At 40.0% G+C, this 19858-nt stretch overlaps 2 protein-coding genes across 9 annotated transcripts in view; one reads left to right on the top strand and one right to left on the bottom strand.

Annotated features, from left to right (window-relative positions):
• Positions 1-1530: 1530 nt before the first annotated feature.
• Positions 1531-9397, bottom strand: LOC129180521 (zinc finger protein OZF-like). Of its 6 annotated transcripts, none has more exons than XM_054775094.1 (3): positions 9160-9275; positions 5196-5287; positions 1531-5051 (listed from the first exon to the last, which is right to left on the bottom strand). In XM_054775094.1, the coding sequence occupies exons 2-3, from the start codon at positions 5215-5217 to the stop codon at positions 3847-3849; spliced, it is 1227 nt and encodes a 408-aa protein (XP_054631069.1). In that variant the 5' UTR covers positions 5218-5287; positions 9160-9275; the 3' UTR covers positions 1531-3846. The 6 variants fall into 6 exon arrangements, with proteins under 6 accessions (XP_054631069.1, XP_054631070.1, XP_054631068.1 ...); XM_054775095.1 differs by having other exon boundaries at positions 9184-9240; XM_054775093.1 differs by lacking the exon at positions 9160-9275 and adding an exon at positions 8003-8151.
• LOC129180516 (gastrula zinc finger protein XlCGF57.1-like) overlaps positions 8566-19858 on the top strand; it is a 59220-nt gene continuing 47927 nt past the window's right edge. For 2 of the 3 annotated variants that reach the window (XM_054775074.1, XM_054775076.1), the window contains exons 1-2: positions 8566-8810; positions 16404-16748. In XM_054775074.1, the coding sequence (XP_054631049.1) occupies positions 8633-8810; positions 16404-16748 (523 nt within the window). In that variant the 5' untranslated portion in view covers positions 8566-8632. Of the gene's footprint in view, positions 8811-9169; positions 13040-16403; positions 16749-19858 lie in introns of all 3 variants that reach the window. The other variant, XM_054775077.1, reaches the window with a different exon arrangement.

Genomic DNA, 19858 nt, shown 5'->3' with positions numbered 1-19858 from the left:
GGAAAATATAAGAAAATGTTAACATAAACATAGTAGAGTAACATTCCAATATAAAATAAGGTAATAAATAAGATTACTGTAAATGAAAAAAACTGAAAAACAAAAACAATCTTACCATTCAGGAGAACACTGGAGAGGAGGAAAAGGAGGAGGAGGACTAGCCTGAGTCGAAATGAGACTCAAAGAGTGTAAGAGTCTCGCTGGTCTCACAGACAAATGCACACGCACTACACGATAATGCTGTGTGGAAAATTTTAATTTGTAACTTAACTTAATTGTTTAATTAAGTTAGTTTAAAGGCGACTACGAAGAGGAAAGGAGGTTGAAGGGAGAATCCTGTCTCTCACACAAACACACGTACCTGCTGTGTAAGTCAGCCAATGAGATGAGAGCGTAGGCGGTGCCCCGATAATCACCCAATGAGATGAGAGCGTTGGCGGTGCCCCGAAAATCAGCCAATGAGAGCGTGAAGTGTCAGAAGGCGTCACCAAGTGAACTCTTTTTTTTTTTTTAAATCAACTTCATTAAACAAGTGCACCAACTTGATGCATTACGTTATATGGAATTTCTTCCGTAATACGATGCAAAAACTTTACATAAATTCTTTACGTTCAGTTGAATTTACGTAAAAGGAGGTTTATGATCTGTGAGGTACTACTGTATCATTTCTTTTTACTCACTGTGTGCTACTAAAACAACGCATATTTGTAATAGGATAGGATAGGATAGGATTGTACTTTATTAATCCCACAGCGGGGAAATTCACTTGTTACAGCAGCAAGCAAGATACGCAAGTAAACAGTGCAAAATAAGGTAAGATAAAATACAGGTATAAAGATATAAAAAGTACTTATTTCACATAAAATTGCAATATGGTACTGTAAAAAACGTGACCCTGTTGTAAACAGTACTGTAGAGTCAACATTGTAGAGTAAACTGTAATGAAAAAATTAAATAGAGATAAACAATAATAAAGTGTGAGTAACCAATACTATAAGTAGTTACAGAGGGGGTAAAGTGACATAGTGACTACAACATGGTTCAGGTGGTGCAGGTGTTGTAGAGCCTGACAGCGGTCGGTATGAAGGACCTGCGGAACCTCTCCTTCTTACACCGTGGGTGTAACAGTCTGCTGCTGAAGGAGCTGCTAAGGGAACCCACAGTGTCATGTAGCGGGTGAGAGGTGTTGTCCATGATGGATGTCAGCTTAGCCAACATCCTTTTCTCCCCCACTTCCTCCACGGAGTCCAGAGGACCGTCCAGGACAGAGCTCGCTCTCCCGATCAGCCTATTGATCCTGCTCCTGTCCCTGTCCGTGCTGCCCCCTCTCCAGCAGCCCACAGCATAGAAGATGGCTGACGCCACCACAGTCATAACATTTATGCAGCAGTTGCTCTTAGCAGAACACTAACTTGCAGTATGATATCATACACACAGCAACTCCTCACTTTCCATGTGTGATATTATTCTTATTACAATCTTTGAACACAAACTGCACAAGAAAAACGTTAATTGTAGGTTGTGGTAGTGTTTTAATTGTATTTGAACATGCATACAAGTTACAATAGAACACATCACATCGTGAAATTCACAGTTCCACATATCCAAAAGCAGTTAGGGAGAAGCAAATCTTGTTTAATCCTACCCCCCATCCGTTTCACATCTGTTGCAGTACATTTATTCACTTCCTGTATTTCATGTGATCTTTTTAATACATAAAAAAGTGATGGGAAATGTTTCATTGTTGTAATATAAATGTCAGGGTTTTTCCACAATCATAATAAATAATAATCATACGTATATAATAATCAGTAGTAGTAGTAGTAGTACTTTATTAATCCCACAGCAGGGAAATTCATCTGTTACAGCAGCAAGCAAGATACACAAGTATGTACACAAGTCAAGAATGCATAATCATAGACAATGCATGCAATGCATAGACATAGTGAAATACAAAATGGTTCAGGTGTTGTAGAGCCTGATAGCGGTCGGTATATATCAGTATCAGTATATCAGTATAATAATCAATAAAGAATAATAAATACAAATAGACATAATGGAACATATTCTTACTTGTATTTTGCAAACATCAACTGGTTCTATTGTTTCTTGAAATGGCTCATCTTGGTGCACTGAGTTCCTTACTCAATGCGTTCCATCATTTGATTCCACATACTGAAATGCTGTGGCATTTTAGCGTTGTTCTCGTCTAGAAATGTTTTAAGTTGAGTTTTTCCCTGAGCTCATATTTCTCCTCTCTTGTAGAAAAGTATTGAATGACATTTTTGGGTAACAGGTTATTGTTAGTTTTAGGCATCATTTTAGCTCTTTGAAAATTGACTAAATCTGCAAATTTTTATATTTGTGAGATTAGAAATAAAGGATTTGTTTGTTCTCGATACACACCATTATGGATTATCCTCACTGATCTTTTTTGCAGGACATTTAGCGAGTGAAGATTGCTTTTATAGTTATTGTCCCATAACTCCACAGTGAGTTAGATGTGGCCATACCAGAGAGCAGTAAAGCGTATGGAGGTATTTTTGGTTCAAGGTCAAATGTTTCTTCATTTAGTGTTGAGATATTTCTCGCCACCTTATGTTGTATATTTTTAATGTGAGATTTCCAGCTAATTTTTTCATCTATTATGATCCCCAAAAATGTATTTAAACCTTTCAATGTCCACATCGCCAATTTGTATTTGCGAGTGTGTGTCCGTCCTCCTATTATCAAATAGCAGCAATTTTAAGTCTTTTGTCACTTTACAGATGTCATTAATATAACAAGTTGAACAGTTTTGGTCCCAAAATTGACCCCTGGGGTACTCCTCACGTAATATTTTAAACTTGCAGATGTATATTCTCCTGGCTTCACATATTGCTTCCTGTTAGCTAGGTAGCTTTTGACCCAATTCAAAACTAACCCTCTGATTCCGTACCTTTCTAATTTTGTAATTAGGATGTTGTGATTAACTGTATGGAAAGCTTTTGTGACATCCATAAATACTGCAGCTGCACACTTTCTGTGGTCTATAGTGTTGGTAATTTCCTCAGTAATTTCAATCATTGTCATGGAGGTTGAAATGTTAGCTCTGTATCCATATTGGCTATCCACGAGTAATCTATTTTTATTAATAAATCTGTCCAACCTGATATTGAATAGCTTCTCGATCAGTTCTAGAAAATTGTGGGAATAAAGAAAACCGGTCGGTAGTTTGTAAATTAATGTCTGTTTCCGTTTTTGAAGACTGAAGCTATATTAGCTGTTTTAGGAAATTTACCAGTCTAGAATGATAAATTACTGATGTACGTAAGCGGTTCTACCATCGCGTTAATAACCCCTTTTAGCGTTTCCTTTACAATCAGTTGATGTTTTTGCATTACAATTCTTGACAATATCAAGCGATTTCCTTTTTTGTCACATGAGTGAGGAACATGGAATTAGGATTCCTGTCTATTGTTTCATTCCTTTCCTCGACCGTCCAGAATTTTGGAATCTCTTCTTCCAGTTTTGGTCCAATATTTACAAATTAGTTATCAAACTTTTCAACCACCTCATTCATACAGTATGTGTGTCCACATGTGTGCTGTCAAACTTATACAACTTTTGCCACTATGTGAGCCAGTAAAAGTTTTTTCGTGTGCGTTCTCATGTTTGATTGGTCGAGCATCTTTTACCACAAACTGAACAACTAAAGTTTTTTTATTTCCTTTTGTGTGTTCTAATGTGTTGACTGAACACTCCAAAGGCTTTTATGGCCTCCTGTAACATGTAAACGGTCTCACTCAACATTCTCACATGTTGCGCAAATTGCCTTTTAAAGAAACATTTATCACAAACTCAGTATCAAAATGTTTTTTCGCACGTGTGTGTTCTCATGTGTAATCGCATGTTTGACTTCTGAGTGAATCTTTGATCACAAACTGAACACCTAAAAGGTTTTTCTCCAGTGTGTGTTCTCATGTGTCGCACAACAGTGGACTTCTGAGCAAATTTATTGCCACAAACAGAGCAACTCAAAGGTTTTTCTCCTGTGTGCGTTCTCATGTGTGATAGCATGTGCGACTTTTCAGAGAATCTTTTACTGCAAACTGAACAACTAAAAGGTTTTTCTCCTGTGTGCGTTTTCATGTGCTTTACCATGTTATTTTTGTCCGAGAATTGTTTACCACAAACTGAACAACAAAATGGTTTTTCTCCTGTATGTGTCGTCATGTGTGATACCATTCTAATCTTATGAGAAAATCTTTTCCCACAAACTGAACAACTAAAAGGTTTTTCTCCTGTGTGTGTTCTCATGTGTGATTCCATATTTGCCTTTTTAATGAATCTTTTGTCACACAATGAACAACTAAAAGCTTTTTCTTCTGTGTGCGTTCTCATGTGTGTTACCATGTTTGACTTTTGAGAGAATCTTTGACCACAAACTGAACAACTAAAAGGTTTTTCTCCCGTGTGTGATCTCATGTGTCGAGCAAAATCCCTTTCATAAGAAAAGCTTTTAGCACAAACTGAGCAGGTCAAACATTTTTTACCCCTCTTCTTTTTAGGGCATTCAGAGTGTTTGTTGTCAGTGTGAGACCTCCTATCACCCTCACCGTCTGCATCGCTGCTCAAAGCTTCTTCATCCTCAGGAGAGTGTGATGTTACGTCATCACTTTCTGACAGGGGAGCTAAGAGCTTGTCTGCTTGTGATCCTCCACGGTGGTCTCCATCAGCTTCTGTTGTCATGTGTTGTGGTGAGCTGCTACTGCTGCTGCTGCTTGGAGGCTCCGCCCCTCTGTTCTCCTCACTCGGACTGTGATGAAGCTGTGAGGATTCGGGTGGTTTGTGTTCATGGCCTTCAATTTTCACAGAGACGACAGTCAGTGGCAACACTGTGAGATCAGCCTCGTCTGGCCCTAGAAGACACTCTCCCTCCTGAGTGATCCAGGGTTCCTCCTCTTCCTCTTTAACATGGGGAGGCTGGGAATCCTCCTGCTTCAAAGTGGAGCTCTCACATTGCGGCTGAATGGGCCGTTCTTCTTGACGACCGATCAGCTGCTGGGCGTCTGCAGGACACGAACAGGAATTATTGTGGAATTTAATTGAACAACTTATTTTAATTATGGCATTGTTGTCTTGGTTGAGGTCGTAATAATTACAATTAAGATAATTGTCAAGTTATTTTGTATATTTAGTCTGTTAGTCTGAACTTGAAAAGGCTGAGAAGATCATCGAGGACGCTTTCACAACTCAACTCCAGTAGATTTTCTTTAGTTAATTTCCAACCCTCTTGTCATCCAGCCTGAAACAGAGACAAGGAATACAAACACGAATGCAGGCACATGTCAATTTATCCAGGCGATGATCAACATAGTTTTTTTATCGTTCAATTATTTTATTTTATTTTTATCGTTCAATTAATCGATTTATCGATTATCGTGACAGGCCTAGCAGTGAAAAAAGATGCCTTGTGAGTGTGCTACACCCACGGTAATCTATCCACAACCATGAATACGTGTCTAAATAGAAACAGCTGAAGAAAATAGGGCGTTGAATTGTGAATGGACATATTCCCTTGCCTTAACTGCCAATGACGCTGGCTTACCCACTCACATGCTTGATATGTGGCGAGGAAATTGCAAACAGCAGAAAATCTAACGTTGCAAGACATTTTCAAAACAAACACTCAGCTTTTTCTGAAAAGTACTCAACTGCAGATGGGCGTGAGAGAGCGATTAGGGAACGACTACGAAAAGTGGAGCAGAGCAAACGTACTTTCAACATGAAGCATGAAGGCTCCACACTCAAGAGGGCAAGATGGCGCCAGCTAAAAAAATAAACAGGAAATTATTCCGAAAATTAAATAAATGCCACAAGGCAGTCAAGTACAGGACCAATAGAATGGTGACAAACATCCCCAGTCGGCAAATGAGTCAAGTGATGTAAAGGACATTGAGCAGACAGCACTGACATGCACATGTGACCTCTGATATGCTTTTTTATGTCCAAGGAAAACGTCACTTTATTAGGAATGTTGCTCATCAGCCACAATCCTTATGTGAAACATTACCACATATTTCTTTACATTTTCTGTGCATTCTAAAGAGAGAAAACGAGTTAGCATGAGGGAGCAACCAATGCACGTCATGGGACACACTTTCGACTATAAAGCCCCAAGAAAAACCCTAAAAAACGCCAACAATGTTCCATTTACATAAGTGACCTGTATAGCCAAGCTATAGCCAACCAAGCTACTGTGATATTGTTATTGTAGCAGCTAGCACTAACAACTATATTTTCCTGGCAGAATAACACAACTCCTCAAGCCACTGCCGTATGGTACACAGCTGCAGCTGTGTTGTGAGGTTGGAAAAGTTAACGCTAGGTTATAAATCATGCCTCGCTCATGTTTTGTGGAAAGTTGTGGCAATAAGCAGAAAAGTTGGCCAACTTTGAGAGCCCACACGCTAGCAACTAAACAACAGTACAGACTGAAGCAGCGGACACCGGGTCTCGACTTAGACCCGTAGACTCGACGACATCGCTACGAAGCCACAGCAAAATGCTGGTTTGCTGTCAGCATTTTTTATCTGAGGACTATGTTGAATTGACCAGCTCAACTGGGAGAACAAGTATTGTACTGAAAGATACAGCCATCCCAGTGAGAGTGACTGTTTTCATTATACTGTTATTTTTTTCATGAAATATTTAGCACTGCGACATGATAACGCTATCAGAATGCCTTATTGTTACACCACAGCCCGATCTGCATTGCACCCAGCAACAGTTTTCTCTACCTGGGAGGTTGTCCAAAGGTCGTTGTCGTCGGCTCTCACGAGGTCTGCTATGATTAGCAGTAGCAATCACACACACTTTCTATGCTGCTGCTGTTGACAGAAGTAGCGTTGGTTCCTATCGGCTATGTGACATCAATGTGCCACAGGAAATAACTTCCAGTAATGTTGAAAATGATCAGCATAAGGCAAAATACTGTAAGTATTACATGTTATCATGAGTGTACCTGTTAATGCATGACAAACATCGTTTGAGGTGTTTTAGAAGGCTTTATAGTGGAAATAGGTGTGTCCCATGACGTGCATTGTTAGCTCCCTGATGCTAACTCATTGTTTCTCTTTAAAATGCAACAGAAAAGGGAAAGAAATGTGTTCATGTTTCACATAAGAATTGCGGATGATGGGCAAAATTCCCAAAAAAGTGCAGTTGTCCGTTAAAGTTGGCTACGTCTTGTTTTAATTTTGCCCAAATAGGGGAGCGACTCAGAAAGGCCCAGATAGTTCAGTGTTTACCCTAACCCTTTCAAAGTAAGGCCTACACATGCAATTGAATTCTGTTGTTGGAACAGGTACAATTTAAAAGAGAATACAACTTTCAAAAGTTTATAAGATGGGTAATGTTTTGCAGCTTCAGACTATTTTTCTTTACCGGAAGAGAAGAAATGTCTCTTTTGATGGTTTGGTTGCCGATCCCTGCCCTAGTTGCAATCATTTCAGTAGTATGTTCCGTTTTCTACTAAATATACTTTTACCCTCTGCACAACCAGCTTTCTTCATCATGCATGTCTATCTGTCATAAGTACCAAAGTTGTGAGATCAGTTACATCATCATCATTTTTTGTGATATGTATTAAAAGTTGCTATTATAACTTTTGATGCTTTTTAGTGCTGCCCTGCAGTGTTTACATTTAACAGATAAGTCCATTGTTGCACAAAAATAACTAATTATAAGGAAAGAAACAATAATTACAATGACACGGTTGAAAATGGTTGTTTCTTGACATGACTATACTATTTAATTGTCTACAATTCACCGAAATGTACTGCTTAGAAAATAACCAAAGTAGTAAAATTAGTGACACAATCTGTCACACATTGGCCGCCATATTGGATTTTATATTTACGGTACAGTGGTTTAATAAAAAGCTTTGTTGGGTCTGTATATAAAATATGGAAATAGTGTTTCAAGATTAAATAGAAGATTGGTGAGCATGTAAACATACCTTCAAAGTGTAACACTATTTGAGTCTTGCTAACAGCTTCCAGTTGTTGTCGATGTCGCTCCGTCTCCTCTCTCGTTCGGGAAAGTTCCTCCTCATATGACGCTATCGTTCTTTCAAACAGCGCGAATATTTCATCAGCTGCCGCCAATAGTCGCTCCTTCACCAACTCTTTCAACATTTTCAATGCTTTGCCCGATTAAACTCCGTCACGCAGTTAATTTATTTCGGGTCGTTTTGATAACTTCCGCCTTTTTCTACTTCGATGGTCATTTTACGGGAGCCGAAGCATCCATCACGATGCATTGCTGCCATCTTGCGGCGGTATTGAATACTGCGCAATATGAGACCTGAGAGAGAAAGAAGTGCTGCTAAGAGGGCACAAACAAATTGTCATATCATGTCATGAGAGAAATACAACATTTTCTAATCGCGGCAGCCATGTACAATGATCGCATGCTCCTTCCTCAGCTCCCAACTTGAGTCGTCTTTAACACCGCCGCAAGATGGTAGCAGTCTGACGTCACGGTTGCGTAGCACTCGTAAAACCTCAATCGAAGAAGAAAAGGCGGAAGTTAGTAACGTTACAACAGCACGAAGTAACGGGCGAAATAATCAAGTAAACCACAGAAAATGTTGAAAGACATGATAAGGGATCGACTAATGGCGGCAGCTGATGAAATATTCGCGGCATTCGAAAGAACGATAGCGTCATACGAGGAGGAACTTTCTCGAACAAGAGAGGAGAAGGAGCGACATCGACAACAACTGGAAGCTGTTAGCAAGACTGACATTGTGGTACACGGTGAAGGTATGTTTACATGTTCACTGACCTTCTACTAAACCAATTAACCCTAAAACTTTCTATATCATATAGACAGAGCCAGAGAGACAACATAAACAAGTTTTATTTATGAAGTGGTAAATCTAAAATCCAAAATGGCGGTCACAGTACATATGTACAGTATACTGGTGATATGTAGCAGATTGTGTTACACTTACATTACATGTCCCCGCTCCCAGAGCAGGGAAAATTTTGCATTTGGAGCCCGAAAAAACAGTTTTCTGATGCACAGTTTGGACTGACGTAACAACAATGTTATTTCCTCCAAATTACAAGCTTAAGGGCAAAATTACAACATCAAGCTTGTCCTATTTACGTCTGTGTAGGCTCTCAGTCGTACAGGAGTTGTCCATCGAGGAAAAGGCTTCTTGAGACGTCATCTGTACTTCTGTGAAGAAGGTGTCGGACGTTTCGCTCCTCATCCGAAGAGCTTCGTCAGCGAACTAATAAGTGCTGGTAGCTTAGGCCTAAAATACAGTAAGAGTGGGCGGAATTGGTGTGTCAACACCCTCCCCCTATTGGTTCGTTACACTAAGCCTGGGCGGAGTAGTGGTATAATCCTATCCTGTTATTCACAGATCACATCAATGCGGTGGACACCAATATCAAATTTACTCGCGAGGACACTAAAGAGAGCCAACTAGCCTTCTTAGACTGCAAGGTAATTATAGGAGAGGACAGACAGCTACTTACAGAGGTCTTTAGAAAGGCCACACACACTGACCAATACCTGCTTTTTGAATCAAACCATCCACTACAACATGAAATTGGGGTTATTAGGACCCTCCAACATAGAGCGGAACAAATACCAACTAGTGCTGAGGGAAGGAAAAAGGAGACACAACATGTCCAGAGAGCGCTCTCAACCTGTGGGTACCCGCGGTGGGCTTTTAACAAATGTCAAAAGAAGAGAGTAGGGAAAGAAACCCAAAAGCCCACAGAAGTAAAAAGGAGAGGAGTGGTAGTCCCTTATGTAGCGGGGGTCTCCGAAAAACTCCAGAGGATCTTATGGCAACACAAAATTCCTACCTATTTCAAACCAGTAAATACCCTGAGACAAAAATTAATGCATCCTAAAGACAAGGCTCCAAACCAGAAACAAAGCAATGTGGTCTATTCCATCCACTGTATCCATCCTCACTAACGTCACACAAAAGGAAATCATAGATATTGTCAACAAATTCAAAGCGAAAACATCAACCGATTGCAACGGAATAGAAATGGAAACGATAAAAAGGGTTATAAATGAGATTGTACAACCGCTAACGTACCTTAGCAACCTATCATTCCAGACAGGTAAATTCCCAAATAAAATGAAAATAGCTAAAGTAGTTCCAATCTATAAAAATGGAAACAAACATCAATTCACAAATTACCGACCAGTGTCCTTACTGCCACAATTTTCCAAAATCATTGAAAAACTATTTAATAACAGGTTGGACAATTTTATTAAAAAAAATGAGTTACTCACGGAGAGTCAATACGGATACAGAAGCAACATTTCAACTTCCATGGCACTGATAGAACTTACAGAGGAAATCACCAATGCTATAGATCATAGAAAGTGCACGGCTGCAGCATTTATGGATTTAACAAAAGCCTTTGACACAATTAATCATGATATTCTAATCACTAAACTAGAAAGGTATGGAATTAGAGGGTTAGTCTTGAACTGGGTTAAAAGCTACTTAGCTGACAGGAGGCAATATGTGAAGCTAGGAGAACATACGTCCGAGGAGTTAAACATATCATGCGGCGTTCCCCAGGGGTCAATTCTAGGACCAAAACTATTCAATCTATATATAAACGACATCTGTAAAGTCCCAAGAGACCTAAAGCTAGTATTATTTGCAGACGATACAATCGCATTATGTTCTGGAGACAGCACACCAGAGCTAGTACAACACATCACAGATGAACTAACTCTACTAAAAAGATGGTTTGATAAAAACAGACTATCACTGAACCTCAGTAAAACTAAAGTAATGCTATTTGGTAAGTGTAAAAAAGAAACGTACCAGCAAATACAAATTGATGGGGTAGACATTGACAGGGCGAACGAAAATAAATTTCTCGGGGTTATAATAGATGAGAAGATGAACTGGAAATCTCACATTAAAAATGTAAAACATAAAGTGGCAAGAAACACCTCAATACTGAATAAAGCTAAATTTGTCCTTGACCAAAAAGCACTACATACGCTCTACTGTTCACTGATATTACCATATCTAACTTATTGTGCCGAGTTATGGGGCAATAACTATAAAAGTGCACTTCAGCCACTAACTGTGCTACAAAAAAGGTCAGTCAGGATCATCCATAATGCTGCCTACAGAGAACACACAAATTCCTTATTTATAAAATCACAATTATTAACATTTGCGGATCTAGTAAACCTTCAGACGGCTAAAATTATGCATAAAGCAAACAATAACCTTCTACCGAAAAATGTAAAACAATTCTTATCAACAAGAGAGGAGAAATATGATCTGAGAGGAAAATTTAACCTAAAACACCTATATGCACGGACAACACTGAACACTTTCAGCATTTCTGGATGTGGAATCAAGTTGTGGAACGGATTGAGTAAGGAACTCAAACAATGCACAACAATGAGCGATTTTAATAAAAAGTACAAGCAGTTGATGTTCACAAAATACAAAGAAGAAGAGACCTGAACCACTGTGTACATACAATACAACATCTAACCATTACTATACTGACTATTAACTCTTCATTGTGGTGACTACATGGTCTGTACTCATTCATTATCAATCAAACACTTCTTCAATCATTCTATCAGTTATCATTATGCCTGTAGCTTCCTTGTAGTAAGTGAAAACCTTGTTATGATCGCACTACATTGTCATGTAGACCTACAAAGCATACCTGGAAGAAAAAGAGGTGAGTGAATGTATTGCAATTGATGTGAAGCTGATGAGGGGTAGGATTAAATAAGCTTTGCTTCTTCCTACTCCTTTTTGGACATGCAAAACTGTGAACTGTATTGTGTGATGTGCAACTGTTTGACTTGTATGCATGTTCAAGATGAATTAAAACCATGAACCATGAACCACTGTAAAGATGAGGAATGCAAAGAGCACTACATTGGGGAAACTAAGCAAATGCTCCAAAAAAGGCTTTATCAACATCGCAGGGACAATTCTAGTGGTCCTCAATCAGCAGTACATCTACACCTTAAAGCGACCAATCACTCTTTTGAGGACAGCGAGGTAAAGATTTTGGCCAAAGAAAACAGATGGTTTGAAAGAGGAGTAAAGGAAGCCATTTTTGTCAAACAACAGAACCCATCATAGAATCGGAATGGTGGTTTGAGGTTTAATTTGGACCCTGTGTTCAGCAGGTTACTGAGACCAAAACCCACAGCTCTTAGTCTTGCAAATGAGGTGAAGCCAGGGCCGAGCCAGAACAATAGATGCTAACTAGCCAGGATCAGAGTCGTTCATACCCTATTCAGGGAGCGACACTTCCCCTTTTATTGGAGGTGTTAATAACAGGATAGGATTATACCACTACTCCGCCCAGGCTTAGTGTAACGAACCAATAGGGGGAGGGTGTTGACACACCAATTCCGCCCACTCTTACTGTATTTTAGGCCTAAGCTACCAGCACTTATTAGTTCGCTGACGAAGCTCTTCGGATGAGGAGCGAAACGTCCGACACCTTCTTCACAGAAGTACAGATGACGTCTCAAGAAGCCTTTTCCTCCTTGTCCTATTTAGCTAAGTTCATCAGTTTACTGGGCGACTGAGCATGGCTTCAGTGGTGGATGCTATTTCCACAATATGAACCACTACAATGTGTTTCAGCCTTACCTATCGCTCATTCAGCATCATCTTTCTTGGAAAATATGTCCACCACTTCCTCCAGGTTGACAACCTTTTTGTAGTGAATGTGGAGAAGTGCCATCGTTGCGTCATACTGGCCCTCATGTAGGTGTTCAGACGCTTCAAGGTACTCACATTCACACCATGTTACTGGGATGGTACAGGCCAACTGAAGGAGGACCCTGATGTTGGGGAGGTGAACGGGATTGTGTGACGGTCCACAACTTGATGTGGGGAATGCAGCTCCACAATGCTGTCGCTTGAATGCATCACATCCAGTCAGGTGGATTGTGGACTTCTTTTAACAGCAGTGTGTCCTGTAACAACACTTTTACAGAGGAATGACAGGTGAGCGTCCACTTTGGTCACGGGATAATCATGTCTCATTCCTAACAGTTCTGAGCCCTTTCTACAGCAATTTGGATTCCATTTTACAAAACAAAAAGTGTTCCAATTGGTTGTGATGGTATCGTATATTGGTTGGCTAACCCTTTCTAATTCCCCTTCAAATTATTATCTTCACATTTTATCATTTGTCTTATAGGTGCGCTGATACAATGAAATATTTTGTAATCCAATTTACAATACAGAACAAGTTAACACATTCAAACTTCTTTTGCATGATGTTCCTGAACACATCTCACGTGGCCAACATGGCTGCTGCTGCACAGCGTGCAATACTAAATGAGGCCCAGCAATTAGCATTAGCAAAGTAGCAACAAATAGAACCAGCATATTGAAAACAACAGTCACAATGACATAGAATATGACCTATAACAACAGTTTTACAGAGGAATGACAGGTGATCATCTACATTGCACATAAATGGTTCCAAGTTAGTTCAACAAAGAAACTGCATTAAAGTCTATAAAAAGTGCAGACTGGCTCTTTCCAATGAGTGAACACTATCAAATGCACATGACATTGGATATGACAAAATATAAACACACAGTAAACATTACATCACCAAGTATCCCGGATAGTGCAAAAACGTGACTCACCATGTCTCATTCCTAACAGTTCTGAGCACTTTTCCCCGCTGTGGGATAAATAAAGTACAAATACACTTCCTGCAGCAATGTGCACATGCCACTATTCACCAGCAACTGGCGCTGTTGCAACACTTCTGCCATCATTTATCACAGCACATCTACACTCCGTTACAATTGCACACCTTGATAGCAGCTTTTTTTCTTAACCAAGGGACCTTTGGTCGCCCGCGGGGGGCTTCGTTTACAACCCCCGAACCCCCGAACCCCCTCTGGTTACGGGCCTGCATTGTGCCTCTTTGTATTGGTGATTGCTTTAGCAAGGGTTAGGCAGTACTTTTTGGTCAGTTGTAGACAAATTAAAAGTACAGTCATGTCAGAAAACAAACATCCTAAAATGTGTTCTGTGAAATAGATACAAAAGCCCTTAAGTTATATGGTCCTCATTTATGAGATTTGATTGAAATTAGACAATCCCCGTTTGGTGGAGTGTATTTTTATTTGTTCATTTTTTTCTCCATTTTTTTTCTCCATTTAGTAGATATCCTTTCCTGGTCCTGTATTTATATTGGGTTTCTATTTGATGTTGATGACATGTAAATCTATCATCCTGGAATTTGATAATATATTGTAATGAAAGTGCATTTTTCTGCTTGTATTTTCAGTTGTTCAGTTTAAATGCGACAAAACAATAACTTTCTTCATTGTATTGTCCGTGTGTCACAATAGACACAGCTCACAAGATGAGACGATATTGGGTTCAGGAGGACGAGACAATATTTTAACTTTCTATCTATAAACAGTAGTGTGAGAAAGTGTTCCTGATGTCTTATTTCCGCATGTTTGTCACAGTTAAATGTTTGAGATCATCAAACAAATTTAAATATTAGTCAGTGACAACATAACTGAACACAAAATGCAGTTTTTACATGAGAGTGAGGGAGAAAAAAAATCCAAACCTACGTGGCCCTGTGTGAAAAAGTGATTGCCCCCTTTGTTAAAACATAGCTTAATTGAGATCTGTCAGTGTGGAAAAGGTTGTAAAGCCATTTCTAAAGCTTTGGGACTCCAGTCAACCACAACGAGATCTTATCCACAAATGGCCAAAATATGGAACAGTGGTGAACCTTCCCAGGAGTGGTCGGCCAACCAAAATGTCCCCATGAGTGCAGCCACGACTCATCCGAGAGGTCACAAAAGACCCCACAACAACATCCAAAGAACTGCCTCAGATAAGGTCGGTGTTCGTGACTCCACCAAAAGAAAGACACTGGGCAAAAACGGCCTGCATGGCAGAGTTCCAAGACCAAAACCACTGCTGAACAAGTTCTGCCAAAAAACATCTTGATGATCCCCAAGACCTTTGGAAAAATACTGAACAGTAAAATACGGTGGTGGTAGTGTGATGGTCTGGGGCTGTTTTGCTGTGATAAATGGAAGCATGAATTCTGCTGAAGGAGAATGTCCGGCCATTTGTTGGTGACCTCAAGCTGAAAGCAACTTGGGTTCTTCGGCAGGACAATGATCCAAAACACACCAGCAAGTCCACCTCTGAATGGGTTAGACTTTGAAAAATTTTGTCACACCACTGTAACTATTTCATTTTATTACTTCTAACAGAATTATAATGAAAAAATACAGGAGTTGACAAACAGACTTTTTTAATTGACCAAAGTCACTAATCAATGCAGGTACATTTGAAAACGTTTTATAACTTTGCATGCATGACACAAGCATGCTTTTAACTGCTCAACGTGTTTCCACAAATTGAAACAAAAATAAAAAATGATAAAAGTTAAAATAATGACAGCAGTGGTAGGCGCTACTACTAATAATAATTTATTTTGATGTGTAGTTATGTAAAGACACATGTAAAATCGGATCGCAGTAGAATATTTTAACACAAAGAACTACAGTTCTCATTATGCTTCGTGTGCAGAACCATGGAGTAGTGATTTTCCAAAATAGATGCTAGTGTCACACGTTTTGATAGAAGTCTAATGCAGTGATCATGTTTTGGTCTGCCAAATCTTAAGTACATTTGATCAAGTGTAGAATTACCACAGCTTCTGCTTGGACATTAACACCCCGTCAGTTGTGGAACTTCTATGAAATAAAGTGTCTTACATCTCACCCGCCCTATAAATGAGCTCCGCAAGGCCAGTTTGGTTTGCAAGGTGTATAGTGTGTGGTTCAGCGTTCGTATTCCATGTATTATCATTCACAGTAGCGATGCCATAGCTCACAGTCTGATAGACTTAGCAGGAATGTTTTCTATTTGCTTTGGTTCCAGCTACACTTGTGTCACTTTAATCCAGTGTTTCTCAAATTGTGGGGTGGGTCCTCCCGGGGAGTCTGGAGGGGTGCGCAGTGAACTGTGAAGGGGGCGTGAGAGGGAGGGAGGACTTTCAATATTAGTGCAGTCCTGCCAACATGGAGGTCTGCATGTTGTTGCATTTTGCTGGTTGCTGGTTGTTTCTCAATCGTATTTCAAATTGGGGGGGGGGGGGATGAAAACATTTCTGTCCCCCAGTGGGGGCATAACAGAAAATAATTGTGAACCACTGCTTTAATCCAAGTAATGTAAACAGCGAACAACCGTTCTAACAAGACATTAAATGATTGTCCATGAAACCCTAAACGCATTTGTAGGGAGTCCCAGGAGTAATATCTTCAGGGTCATGCCCCAGCTAAAGTGTGACTGTGTTGTTTGTGTCCCACAGATGTCCAGCAGCTGATTGGTCATCATAAAGAATGTTCCCCTCAGCTGCAGAGGTGGAGTTCCACATTGAAGCAGGGGGTTTCACAGCCCCCTCACATTAAAGCAGAAGAGGAGGAACTCTGGATCACTCAGGAGGGAGAGAGTTTTCTTCGGTCAGCTGAGGTTGATCTCACCAAGTTGCCACAGACTGATGTCTCTGTGAAGATTAAAGACGATGAAGAGGAACCACAAGCAGACAAGCTCTTAGCTCCGCTAGCAGATAGCAACCACACAACATCACACTTTTCTGAAGATGGAGACAGGGACCACACCCATGAACCTTTGGGCAGAGATACAGACTGTGAAGGTAAAATGTGGAGTCACTCTGACAACAAACACTCGCTAAAAAATGTGCTAAAAAAAGAGACAGGTAAAGAATTTTTTACTTGCCCAAGAGTGGTTTAACTCAACACACACACACACACACACACACACACACACAAGAAAAACCTTTTAGTTGTTCGATTAGTGATAAAAAGCATTCTTATAAGAACAGTTTGACAGCACACATGTGGACACACAATGGAGAAGAAAGGGGTTACTGTGCAGGAGCTGTGTTTCTCCCAAAGCAAACAGGTCCTGGGTAACAGGCCATACAAAGAGTGACCCTTTGGAAAACACCTTAAGGAGAGACTGCACCAGAGAAACAAAACCACTGAAGGTGATTTACAGTGGCTTAATGAGGAATGCAGGAAATTAATGAAGACGAGGGACCAGCTACTTCATAAATCACTTAAAGCTGGACAACTTCACACGTCTGCAAGAGACAAAGTAATTCAAACAATATGCAAAGCCAAGGCATTTTTTTATGTCACTGATTGGGTCTGCTGAAGGCAAAGGCAAAAGGATCAGCATACAATTAGTAAACTAGAAAAGCACTCTAAGAGCGCAGACCTCCATCACGGGGCCATAGTTCCCCCCCATATTGTGATTTACACCATGATTTTTAGTCTAATTTTATTTTATCTACATATTTCGATTTCTAATGTTAGAATGCTAGCAATGCTAACATGTTAACGTTAGCATGCTGACACCTTGCATGATAGTACTAAGTCTTTATATAAGTGTCTACCTATCAGAATGGCTAAAAATGCTGGTATGCTAATGTTAACATGGTAGCAATGCTAACACCTAGCATGATAGTGCGCTGTACTGGGAAAGCTAAATGTGGGTTGAGAAAAGGAAGAAGTTCGAAGTCTTTACATCAAAGGTATTTTGTATTCCAAAAAGTGGGAATGTCAAAAAAAGTGGGAATTGTTGGTATGTGGAAATGGCATGAATGTCCTTAATTATTTGAATGCCTTGATTTGGAACGTCTGAATGTGGAAGTAATAGCAGTTATAGGGAAAGTATGATTTTTGGGAAAATGTAGAATTTGTTTTCAGTATAAATACAGGCAGCCTGAATGTCCTGAACGTGTTGAACACTTTTTTTTTTCTTCCCTGTCCTGTCCAGCCTTTAAGACAGATAGAATTTTAGATCTAAATGCCCTCAAGTGCTCAACAGATTTGACTCTGCCAGGGAAAAGTGTCAGATACACTTCCCCTGTTACACAGAATTTATTTGACTTTGATGCTTGTTATTATGCAACGTGTTGAACACTTTGATGTTGGTAGGGCTTCAGTCAGTTGAGAAATGTGGCAGTAGTAGCAGGTTATCAGTTTTAGGGAAAAGGTTGAATTTGGGGAGAAATGTGAATATTTGGTCGCCCCTAGTTCTTCCATATCCCATTTCTGACAATTCCTGAAAATGTTATCCAAATCCATTCCGAACTTTTCAAGTTGTTTTGAACACAAACAAACAGACAGATAAACGCGGGCAAAAACATAACCGCTGCGCTTGTAAGTTTCAGTTTACTATCACGGGTGTCACGTTCTACATGACCTGAATATACGTTAGGTTATTTGGGCCTAAGAGCCAGCATACTCTGCTTGTAGAGGCGCAGGTTTCTAATACTCACTCGCTCCCTTACGTGAACAGAGATGCTTAGCTAATAATGCAACCGCTTTGACACGTAACGTCTCTGAGTCTCTGACAGTCTTTGATCTTATGTGATTTGAGCTCTAGACCCCAACCCACTATACACTGCTCCAGACTCTTATGCTCGGCTCTATGAGTGGGGTGATTTCATGTGACTTCTTCAGGCTGGGCCTGGTCGGGCCTCGCGGGTGAAGGCCCTGTCTTGCTACAGGGTGATGCCCCGGTTTCCCATGTCCGGGCGAGGTGCGGTCCCTCATTTTGGTGTTTCTCAGAGGACAGGGGTGCTCACACTTTAAAAATGACCAAGTCCCAAAGATCTACCTACTAATATAAAATATAGAAAGTATATATTTATTTTAATAAAATATGTGTACGTATTTCTGTAGGTTATACATGTATATCAGGAGTGCACGCACTTTCTCAGCATGCAAGTACAAGTCAAAATGATCTACCTCTTTCTATTAAACATATAACATATACAAAATGTAAGCAGTAAACTCTGAAATTCTATTGTAAATATTCATTCATTCATTAGTATTTCACATTCACATTTTCAAAGTTTCCAGGTCTTCAAAGTAGTTGCTATCATAATTCCCTTCAATATGGAAATAAAGATCATTCCACGTAAGTCCTAAATAGTTGTGTAATATGAGTCAGTACTGCTAATATGTCAGTCACATTAGCTATGTAACGTTCATTAGGGCACGCAGTTCATGTATTACATCCAGTTAGAATTTGCTATCAAACATGACCCATATACAAGAATGGAAAATGATGATGCAAAAGACAATGCAGCCCAAGTCAAGGCAACATATTGAAAAGGTTTCACCAATGGGCACATTTTTAATGTCATCATGAAATAATAGTTTAAGAAGCCAACGTGTAGAAAACACTGATTTCTGTAGTAGAGTTCATGACGCAAAGCCAAGCCAGTAAACAATACACTTTTTTTCTACGTAGCTAGCCGCTACAAGTGAACAGATAACATTTGTGATAGCTATAGACATCTTAGAGCAGAGTTAGTTCATCCATTATCAGAGTAATAAAGATGAAAGTTGCATCTTCCTGTGTTGCTTGAAACGCTGCGGGGGAGCAAGCGCCTATCAGGAGGGGAGCTTAATGTCAGCTGACTGATGTCATATGACAACTACAAAGTGACCTTTACGCCATCGACCCAAACTACCTTGGCGATCTACCGGTAGCTTGCGAGCGACGTAATGGCCACCCCTGTCATAGGGTCTTCTGAATCACTCTTAGTCTGGCCTGTCACCTTGGACCTGTTTGCCTTGCATAGCCCTGGACAACATAGCTTCTCAGATCACTCACGCAGCCTAACCCCTCCATGACAATAAGGTGGTGATTCACAGAGGAGGTTATCTGAACTAAAACTTTATTTGCTCTATACACTGTAAAGAGTGGTCTCAAACTTGTGGCCCG

Source organism: Dunckerocampus dactyliophorus, chromosome 4 (assembly GCF_027744805.1).
Source record: "Dunckerocampus dactyliophorus isolate RoL2022-P2 chromosome 4, RoL_Ddac_1.1, whole genome shotgun sequence".
NCBI lineage: Eukaryota > Metazoa > Chordata > Actinopteri > Syngnathiformes > Syngnathidae > Dunckerocampus > Dunckerocampus dactyliophorus.
The sequence above is the reverse complement of the archived record's forward strand: the minus strand, read 5'-3'. Positions and strand labels throughout refer to the sequence as shown.

Coding starts and splice junctions, on each gene's coding strand:
- LOC129180521 (XM_054775090.1), bottom strand. CDS start 8,180: ATGTTGAAAGAGTTGGTGAAGGAGCGACTATTGGCGGCAGCTGATGAA. Junction 5,052..8,002: donor AATAGTGTTACACTTTGAAG/GTATGTTTACAT, acceptor CGTGTCCTGCAG/ACGCCCAGCAGCTGATCGGT.